General features: G+C 42.6%; 1 protein-coding gene across 7 annotated transcripts in view; it reads right to left on the bottom strand.

Moving 5' to 3' along the window:
• Window positions 1–10413, bottom strand: part of ACBD5 (acyl-CoA binding domain containing 5) — a 72616-nt gene that overhangs the window by 42056 nt on the left and 20147 nt on the right. For 5 of the 7 annotated variants that reach the window (XM_060192346.1, XM_060192343.1, XM_016189795.2 and 2 more), the window contains 2 exons: window positions 4972–5106; window positions 2564–2749 (listed from right to left, as the gene is read on the bottom strand). In XM_060192346.1, coding sequence (XP_060048329.1) covers window positions 2564–2749; window positions 4972–5106 — 321 coding nt within the window. The remainder of the gene's footprint in view (window positions 1–2563; window positions 2750–4971; window positions 5107–10413) is intronic. The other 2 variants (XM_060192344.1, XM_060192348.1) reach the window with 1 other exon arrangement.

The following is a 10413-nucleotide window of genomic DNA, read 5'->3' as shown; positions in this document are numbered from 1 at the left end:
AATTGGCATATTGCACCCAAGTAAAAGACTCTGGGGAGGGTGGGTGGGGAGAATACAGGTCCATGAAGGATGATAAGTGACATAGTGGGGGTTGTATTGTTAAATGGGAAACTGGGGAATGTTATGCATGTACAAGCTATTGTATTTACTGTTGAATGTAAAACATTAATTCCCCAATAAATAAATAAATTTAAAAAAAAAGAAGGGAGCACAAAAAAATGAAGAAAAAAAAAAAGTGGCAGCCAGGACTTAAACATGATAATTTTATTTGTAAAATTACAAGAGGCTATACCGTATTTTATCATAGAGATATAGGAAAGGGGCTGGGGAGATGGCACAACGATTATGCAAAAGACTTTCATGCCTGAGACCCCCAGGTCCTGGATTCCATCCCTATCACCACCATAAGGTAGAGCAGAACAGTGCTCTGGTAAAAAATAAATTAACATCTCAAATATTTTATTTTTAAAATGGTACCTGAAATACAATTAAAAAAAAAAAAAAAAAAACTCCTCAATAAAACATAAAAAAATGTGTCCCTGGGAGTCGGGCTGTAGCACAGCGGGTTAAGCGCAGGTGGCGCTAAGCCCAAGGACCGGCGTCAGGATCCCGGTTCGAGCCCTGGCTCCCCACCTGCAGGCAGGTCCCTTCACAGGCGGTGAAGCAGGTCTGCAGGTGTCTGTCTTTCTCTCCCCCTCTCTGTCTTCCCCTCCTCTCTCCATTTCTCTCTGTCCTATCCAACAACAACGACATCAATAATAACTACAACAATAAAAAACAACAAGGGCAACAAAAGGGAATAAATAAATAAAATAAAAAAAAAAAAATGTGTCCCTAATTCACCATCCTTCAAAGCTGTGGAGTCTGTTAACAAACCCTACGGCAAATTCCTCTCCTGGGGATATAGCCTAAGGAACCTAACACACCCATCCAAAAAGATCTGTATACACACATGTTCTTAGCAGCACAATTTGTAATCACCAAAACCTTGAGCCCCCACACCTATGGACATCTAAACCTATGGACAAAGGGGCTCAGACTATTAAATGGGGAAAGCAGAGTCTCTTCAACAAATGGTGTTGGAATAAATGGGTTGAAACATGGAGAAGAATGAAACTGAACCACTGTATTTCACCAAATAAAAAAGTAAATTCCAAGTGGATCAAGGACTTGGATGTTAGACCAGAAACTATCAGATACTTAGAGGAAGATATTGGCAGAACTCTTTTCCGCATAAATTTTAAAGACATCTTCAATGAAACAAATCCAATTACAAAGAAGACTAAGGCAAGTATAAACCTATGGGACTACATCAAATTAAAAGGCTTCTGCACAGCAAAAGAAACCACTACCCAAACCAAGAGACCCCTCACAGAATGGGAGAAGATCTTTACATGCCATACATCAGACAAGAGGCTAATAACCAACATATATAAAGAGCTTGCCAAACTCAACAAGACAACAAATAACCCCATCCAAAAATGGGGGGAGGACATGGATAGAATATTCACCACAGAAAAGATCCAAAAGGCCGAGAAACACATGAAAAAAAATGTAATCACCAAAACCTGGCAGCAACCCAGATGTTCAACAACAGATGAGTGGCTGAGCAAGTTGTTTTATATATATATATATATATATACACAATGGAATAGTACTCAGCTATAAAAAATGGTGACTTCACCGTTTTCAGCCAATCCTGGATGGACCTTGAAAAATTCATGTTGCTCAACAATTTGTTTGGCTTCGTATGTTAACTCTTTTTTCAGTCACCAGGTTCCAGATGCCATCAGGATGCTAGCCAGGCTTCCCTGGATTGAAGACCCCACCAATGTGTCCTGGAGCTCAGCTTCCCCAGAGACACACCCTACCAGGGAAAGAGAGAGGCAGACTGGGAGTATGGACCGACCAGTCAACGCCCATGTTCAGCAGGGAAGCAATTACAGAAGCCAGACCTTCTACCTTCTGCAACCCACAATGACCCTTGGTCCATGCTCCCAGAGGGATAGAGGATGGGAAAGCTATCAGGGGAGGGGGTGGGATATGGAGATTGGGTAGTGGGAATTGTGTGGAGTTGTACCCCTCCTACCCTATGGTTTTGTTAATTAATCCTTTCTTAAATTAAAAAAAAAAAAAAGAAAAATTCATGTTAAGTGAAATAAGTCAGAAACAGAAGGATGAATATGGGATGATCTCACTCTCAGGCAGAATTTGAAAAACAAGATCAGAAGAGAAAACACAAGTAGAACCTAAACTGGAATTGGTGTATTGCACCAAAGTAAAAGACTCTGGGGTTTATGGGGGGCGGGGGGAGAATACAGATCCAAAAAGGACCTAGTGGGGGTTGCCTTGTTATATGGAAAACTGGCAAATGTTATGCATGTAGAAACTATTGTATTTACTGTCGAATATAAAACATTAATTCCCCAATAAAGAAAATTAAAAACAAACAAACAAAAAACCCTAACGCATTACTGAATAAAGCTTTCCTAAGTTCTAAACTCCTCCTAAAAATACCATAATAGGTAAAAGAACATTCGATTCCCACATTAAAACACAATACCTTGGTGCATGGAGAGAGGAGTTTGCTCCAGGCTCTGACTTACAGGTTTCACATCTTCAGCACTTCTGTCATTCAAGGATGAAGTGGCAGGAATGCTTTCTGGTTTCTTCTGAACAAAGCTGTCATAGCCATTGGTGACAATTTCCAAATTCTTATGGTCCGTAGATTTTTTCACCAGTTTTTTATCTTTGATGGGAAGATAAAGAGAGAAAGGTTCACAGTAGGGAAACCTGTGTACACTATGTTCTTTTCTCTTTCCTTTTCCACCAAAGCATTGCTCAGTTCTGGCTTATGGTGGTGTAGGGGACTGAACCTGGGGCTTTGGAACCTCAGGCACAAAAGTCTTTTTGCACAACCATTTTGCTACCTAACACCATGTATACTATGTTCTAATAGCAATTATTCATTTCCCCAATCAACTGTATAACCCCCTTACAAGGCTTCCTTCCTTCCTTTCTTTTTAAAAAATATTTATTTATTCCTTTCGCTACCCTTGTTATTTTATTGTTGTCGTTATTATTATTATTGTCATTGTTGATGGATAGGACAGAGAGAAATGGAGAGAGGAGGGAAAGACAGAGAGGGGGAGAGAAAGACAGACACCTGCAGACCTGCTTCACTGCCTGTGAAGCGACTCCCCTGCAGGTGGGGAGCCGGGGCTCGAACTGGGATCCTTAGGCCGGTCCTTGCGCTTTGCGCCACGTGCGCTTAACCCGCTGCGCTACGGCCCAATGCAAGCTTTCTTCCCTCCCTCCCTCCCTCCCTCCCTTCCTTCCTTCCTTCCTTCCTTCCTTCCTTCCTTCCTTTTTCTTGCCTCTAGGGTTATCGCTGGGACTTGGTGACAACACTATGAATGCACCACTCCCGGTAGCCAATTCCCCCCCTTTTTTCCCATTTTATTTGATAGGACAGAGATAAACTGAGGAGGGGTGGAGATAGAGAGGGAGAGAGAAAAGACAGACACCTGCAAGCCTGATTCACCACTTGCATAGAGTCCCCGCTGCAGGTGGGAAGCAGGGGCTTGAACCTGGGTCCTTGCACAGGTCCTTGTGCACAGTACCATGTGCATTTAACCAGGTGTGCCACCACCCTGCCCCCTGTCAATATTCTAGAATTCTTCCCAAGAGATAATAAGATCTTTATAGTCAACATCAACAAATTCTTCTGTGACTCACAGCAGGACAAAAGGGATCCTTCAAACAGAAGGATGAATATGGGATGATGTCACTCTCAGGCAGAAGTTGAAAAACAAGATCAGAAAAGAAAACGCAAGCAGAACCTGAAATGGAATTGGCATATTGCACCTAAGTAAAAGACTCTGGGATGGGTGGGTGGGGAGAATACAGGTCCATGAAGGATGATAAATGACATAGTGGGGGTTGTATTGTTAAATGGGAAACTGGGGAATGTTATGCATGTACAAACTATTGTATTTACTGTTGAATGTAAAACATTAATTCCCCAATAAAGAAATAAATTTAAAAAAAAGGGGATCCTTCAACAAAAGTAATATTAACTCTATCTTGCCATAAAGTGAAGGCCAAACTATGCTGTGTGGTTTGTTGTAGGGTCTTTCTACCTCTTCTCTGTAAAACAGTATTTCCAACAATCCCTGGTATTCTTCCCCCCACTGGATAATTCTTATCAAAGCTTCAGTCGGAGCTATCGTCTCTCTGTTCTATTCTTGACAAGAGAGTGAAGGTTCAGCACATCTCTTCTCCTCAGTAACGGATCCACATTCATATTGGAAGAAATACCTTCAGTGAATTCACTTCTCATGTAGCACTGCAGGCATTAAATCTAGGAGTCATCTATTCATGGAAGCCTTCAGTTAACAGCTGGCCTTTGAATAAACATCTATGCGGATAGGGGGGTCGGGCGGTAGTGCAGTGGGTTAAGTTCACATTGCGCAAAGCGCAGGGACTGGCCTACGGATCCCGGTTTGAGCCCCTGGCTCCCCACCTGCAGGGGAGTCGCTTCACAAGCGGTGAAACAGGTCTGCAGGTGTCTATCTTTCTCTCCCCCTCTCTGTCTTCCCCTCCTCTCTCCGTTTCTCTCGGTCCTATCCAACAACAACAACAACTGTAACAACTACAACAAAAAGGAAAAAAAATAGCCTCTAGAGGCAGTGGATTCGTGGTGCAGGCACTGAGACCCAGCAATAACCCTGGAGGCATAATAAAAAAATAATAAGCATCCGTGCCTAGCATTGACTGTCCCTATATAATGGAGTGAAACCTTTAGATCCACAAAAAAAAAAAAAAAAAAAAAAAAACCTGGTTTCAAGGCCACCTGGCCATGTCCCACCACAGACACTGGTAGCATTAGCATGGGATGCCCAGCCAACCCAAACCTCCCCACATCCTTACATTACTTAATGGGGACTCAGCCCACCCTCCGGACATCACCTTTAGTACTTTGCTCTGCTCCTTTCACTTCCTCCTGGGCCTCTTCTTCTTCAGACTCGGCTCCACTATCACTGCTTTCAGCCTTCCCATTAACAGTTTTGGCGTTTGGAGTAGAGGTGAGAACATTGCCAAGATCTAAAACATGAAATGACCACTTCAGCTCTAATGCTGTAATACACAAGGATGCTGGAGAGTGAACATAATAATGTGACTTGCATATAACGAATAAAATTATTATGAATGACGAACACATTAAACTATGCATATTTATATTATTTGACTATAAATACACATAAGTGGTATCGATTCCTTCCACTATCAGCTTACAACAAACATTACTGTCCTTTTTTTTTTCTTATGTGATTACTGAACTTTCTTCTTTTTAAATATTTTTAAATTTATCAATGAGAGGGATAGGAGGAGAGAGAGAGAGAGACAGAGAGTGAGAGAGAGAGAGAGAGAGCGAGAGAGAAAACCAGACATCACTCTGGTACATATGCTGCCGGGGATGGAACTCAGTACCCCATGCTTGACAATCCAACACTTTATCCATTGCACCACCTTGCAGACCACATTACTGTTCTTTTCAAGACTGACTTATACAAAAAGAGAGACAGAGAGGGAAGACAGACTGCCTAGATTCTTCCAACATGAAGACCCCAAATCTCATCTGCTATATTCTTACCTTTAGGTTCCTGTTCATTAAACAATTTTTTTCTGCTTTATATCTTAATGCTTTGGCCACCAAGTTGCAGATGATATCATGATGCCAACCTGGCTTCCCTGGGCAGACAACCTCACCAATGGGTTCTGGAACCCTCCTTTCACAGAGCCCTGCCCCAGTAAGGAAAGACAGAAACAGGCTGGGGATATGGATCCACCTGTCAACACCCAGGTCCAGTAGAAAAGCAATTACAGAAGCCAGACCTTCCACCTTCTGCACCCAATAAAGATCTTTGGTCCATACTCCCAGAAAGGGATAAAGAATAGGGAAGCTTTCAATGAAGGGGATGGGATATGGAACAACGGGGGTGGGAATTGTGTAGAACTGTACCCCTCTTATTCCACAATCTTGTTGATAATTATTAAGTCACTAAAAGGAGAGGGGCAGGTTGTGGCTCACGGGATTAAGTGCACATAATGCAAAGTACAAGAACCTGCACAAGGATCGAGGTTCCAGCCCCCAGCTCCCCACCTGCAGGGGGGTCGCTTCACAAGCAGTGAAGCAGGTCTACAGTGTCTATCTTTCTCTCTCCCTCTATCTTCCTCTCCTCTCTCAGTTTCTCTCTGTCCTATCCAACAACAGTAACAGCAACAAGAAGAACAATGGGGGGAAAGAGACGGCTGCCAGAGCAGTGGATGCGTAGTGCAGGCACAGAGCCCCAGCGATAACCCTGGAGGCTAAATAAATAAGTAAATAAATTTTAAAAAAAACTTCATGCCTAAGGCACCAAAGTTCTACTCTCAATTCCCAGCTCCACGATAAGCCAGAGCTGAGCAGTGCGCTGGTAAAATCTTTTAAAACTATTTTATTGGGAGTCGGGCTATCGTGTAGCTGTTAAGCACACGTGGCGCAAAGCACAAGGACCAGCATAAGGATCCTGGTTCAAGCCCCCGGCTCCCCACCTGCAGGGGAGTCGATTCACAGGCGGTGAGGCAGGTCTGCAGGTGTCTGTCTTTCTCTCTCCCTGTCTGTCTTCCCCTCCTCTCTCCATTTCTCTCTGTCCTATCCAACAACGAAGACATCAATAACAACAACAATAATAACTACAACAATAAAAAACAAGGGAAAATGAATAAATAAATAAATATTTTAAAAACTATTTTATTTATTTATTTATTTATTTATTTATGTATTTATTTACGTATTTATTTACTGGATAGAGACAGAGAGGAATTGAGATAGATAGGTGGGGAGACTGAGGAGAGAGATAAGACACCTGCAGCAATACTTCACAACTTGTCAACCCCCTCCATGTAGGAACCAGGGGGCTCGAACCAAGGTCCTATGAATAGTAACTGTACACTTAACCAGGTGCACTACCATCCAGCCTCTTGTAAAAATTTTAAAAACTTAAAAGAGACAGACAGCAGAATACTTCTCAGCTCTGGCATAAGATATATTGTACCTGCAGTTTCTGAGCTGTCATACCAGCCCCTCTATGCACTAACAAGTTGTGTGAATTCCCCCCCCCCAGCACACAACAATATTTACAAAATTTAGCTCAAAAGCCTTTCTGACTGACTCAGAGGATTATTTTTTAAGGTTAAAACAGGTGATCAGGAGGTGGTGCAATATGTAGGTTTTGAATTTGGAAGCACGAGGTCCCAAGTTCAATCCCTAGCATCCCATGTGCCAGGTTGTTGCTGTGGTTCTCTCTTTCCCTCCCTCTCAATCTTCGATAGATGACAGATAATAGATAGATAATATGGGGCAGGGAACAGCTCACCTAGTAGAGCACATATCTGTCATGTCTAAGGACCCAGACCCGAGCCCCAAGCCACCAGAGGAAAGATTATCTACCCGAGAGGAGGAGCAGAGGGGAGTTCATGAGTAGTGAGGCAGTACTCAGGGTCTCTCCTTCTCACTCTTACATCTCTTTCTTCCTCTTGCTCTCTCTCTCTCTCTCTCTCTCTCAACTTCTTTTTTTTTAAGATACCAGAGCACTGCCAGCTGTTTTGTTTTTTTAAGATTTATTTATTTCCTTTTTGTTGCCCTTGTTGTTTCCCTTGTTGTTGTAGTTATTATTGTTGTTGATGTCGTCGTTGTTGGATAGCACAGAGAGAAATGGAGAGAGAACGGGAAGACAGAGATGGAGAGAGAAAGATAGACACCTGCAGACCTGCTTCACCACTTGTGAAGGGACTCCCTTGCAGGAGGGAAGCCGGGGGCTCAAATCGGGATCTCCACGCCAGTCCCTGCACATTGAGCCATGTGCGTTTAACCCGCTGCGCTACCGCCCGGCTCCCGGTCACACAGATTCTAAGGTAGCTCTTACTAGAACTTTTTTTTTTTTTAACCAAAGCACTGCTCAGCTCTGGTTTATGGTGGTGCAGGGGATTGAACTTGGGACGCTCCCAATGCTCCACTGCTCATGAAGCTTCACCCCTGCAGGTGATGGCCAGGGAGGTCAGGCCAGAATCCTCATGCATGGAAACTTGCATGGACAGCAAACATGAGTTCCTTCCCCCAGAATCACTGGTATCTGTTTTCACTTAACAAGCTTAGCTAATGTTTACCGTTGTGCAGATGATCCAACAGAGGGTCTGAGACGTGTATGGCATGCACTCTGCCACTGAGTGGCATTCCTGGGCCTACTCCTTGTTTTTCTAACTGTTGGTTTAAACACTGGTCTCCAACCAGTTGGCCGGGCAATACTATAGCAAGTACAGACTTAATTTCCTTCTACTTCCTAACAACATGATTCCCACGGGGGAGAGGGGGGTGGAATCTTCCTCTGAATTGAATATGCATGAATTATGAGAAAGATCAGTTTGTATTTTACTCTGTAGGCAAATCCAGTCAGCCACGGAAGGTATGGCGCTATTTTGTGCCCAGTCAATGGTCTCTAGCAGTGACTACAGCAGACACATCTGAGGGACTTAGGACAGGACAGAAAGGCTATTGTTGGGAAATATGTTGTAATCTCTGCCCGTTGGCAAATTATACCTGTCAATAGAAAGGTCAGAAAAACAAAAAGGTGCAGTCAGGTTAATTTTTATTTTAGAATCTGCATGACTTGGGGGCAGGGTAGTAGCAGAACTATACACAGGTTTCCATGCAGGACGACTCTGGCTTGAGCTCCCTGGCCCCACCCTCTTAAGGGCGAAGCCTCATGAGCAGTGAAGCAGTGCTACAGTTCTCTCTCCCTCTCTCCCCCTCAGTTTCTCTCTGTCTCTATTAAAAATAAATAAATAAATAAATAAATAAATAAATAAAAGTATGCTTCATTTTCGTTTAACATTACTTTTATGGGCTCAATTCAGTATTTCCTAAAATGAAGAGCAGCTATTTACAGTTTTAACAGTAAATTTGCATATTCTTCTGCTGCTAGTATGTAAAAGTCTTTCAAGTCTTTCTGAGGACATGAAAACAAAAATCCAAAAGAAATAAACCAAACTAAGTGAATTCATTGTTGTTTTTTGCCTTCCGTTGCTAAAATATAAAACATCATTCAACAAAATGAAACCATGAATCCTGTTATAATTTGTATAAACCAAATAAACCATTTGTCACATCTTTTAAAAAAATATTTATTTATTTATTCCTTTTTGTTGCCCTTGTTGTTTTATTGTTGTTGTTATTATTGTTGTTGTTATTGATGTCGTTGTTGGATAGGAAAGAGAGAAATGGAGAGAGGAGGGGAAGACAGACAGGGGGAGAGAAAGACAGACACCTGCAGACCTGCTTCACCGCCTGTGAAGCAACTCCCCTGCAGGTGGGGAGCCGGGGGCTCAAAACGGAATCCTTCCGCAGGTCCTTGTGCTTTGCGCCATGTGCGCTTAACCCAATGTGCTACTGCCCGACTCCCCATTTGCCACATCTGAATTAACTTAAGAGTTTGGTGCCAGGTGCTGTCACACCAAGCTGAGCACACACACATCAGTGCTCAAGCCCCTGGTCCCCACCTGCACCAGGGAGGCTTCATAAGTGGTGAAGCAGTGCTGCAGGTATCTCTTCCTCTCTCCCTTTTCCCCTTGATTTCTCTGTCTCTATCCAAAATAAATATAATAAGTAGAAATTTAAAAACCCTTAAGGATATGTATTATGAAACTTTATGAAATTATGTTGGGTTAGAAGAATAAAGATTTGAGTGTAGTCTGGGAGATGGTGCAATGGATAAAGCGTTGGACTGAGTTCAAGCCTCGGCACTACATGTACCAGAGTGATAACTGGTTCTATCTCTCTCCTCCTATCTTTTTCATTGGTAAATAAATGAAATCTTAAGGAAGGAAGGAAGGAAGGAAGGAAGGAAGGAAGGAAGGAAAGAAAGAAAAAAAAAAAAAAAAAAGGAGGGCACCAAAGTAAAAACCCAGTGGTGAGGGGTAGACATGTAGCTTCCTGGGCCAGTGGGGGGTGGGAATGGGCGGGAGGGATGGGTCACGGTCCTTTGGTGATGGGAATGGTGTTTATGTACACTCCTAGCAAAATGTAGACATATAAATCAGTAGTTAATTAATATGAGAGGGGGAAATCAATTGTATGTCTCAAAGGTTCTCAAAAGACAAACTGAATCTTTTTAATAGATAGGCTACGTATTTGATATGCGGACTCTCTCAAAAGCCTAGTCCAAGTAGATTAGAAGCTTCCAATAGCACAGCTATATATAAGATACTGGGTACTGTACAGCAAACCATAACAAAGGGACTTTTCAAAGTTAACCCAATTAACAAATAATGTGATGATAATATTAACTATTGATTGTCTTTTTGAACCCTAAG

Source organism: Erinaceus europaeus, chromosome 6 (genome assembly GCF_950295315.1).
Source record: "Erinaceus europaeus chromosome 6, mEriEur2.1, whole genome shotgun sequence".
In the NCBI taxonomy this organism is placed as follows: domain Eukaryota; kingdom Metazoa; phylum Chordata; class Mammalia; order Eulipotyphla; family Erinaceidae; genus Erinaceus; species Erinaceus europaeus.
The sequence above is the reverse complement of the archived record's forward strand: the minus strand, read 5'-3'. Positions and strand labels throughout refer to the sequence as shown.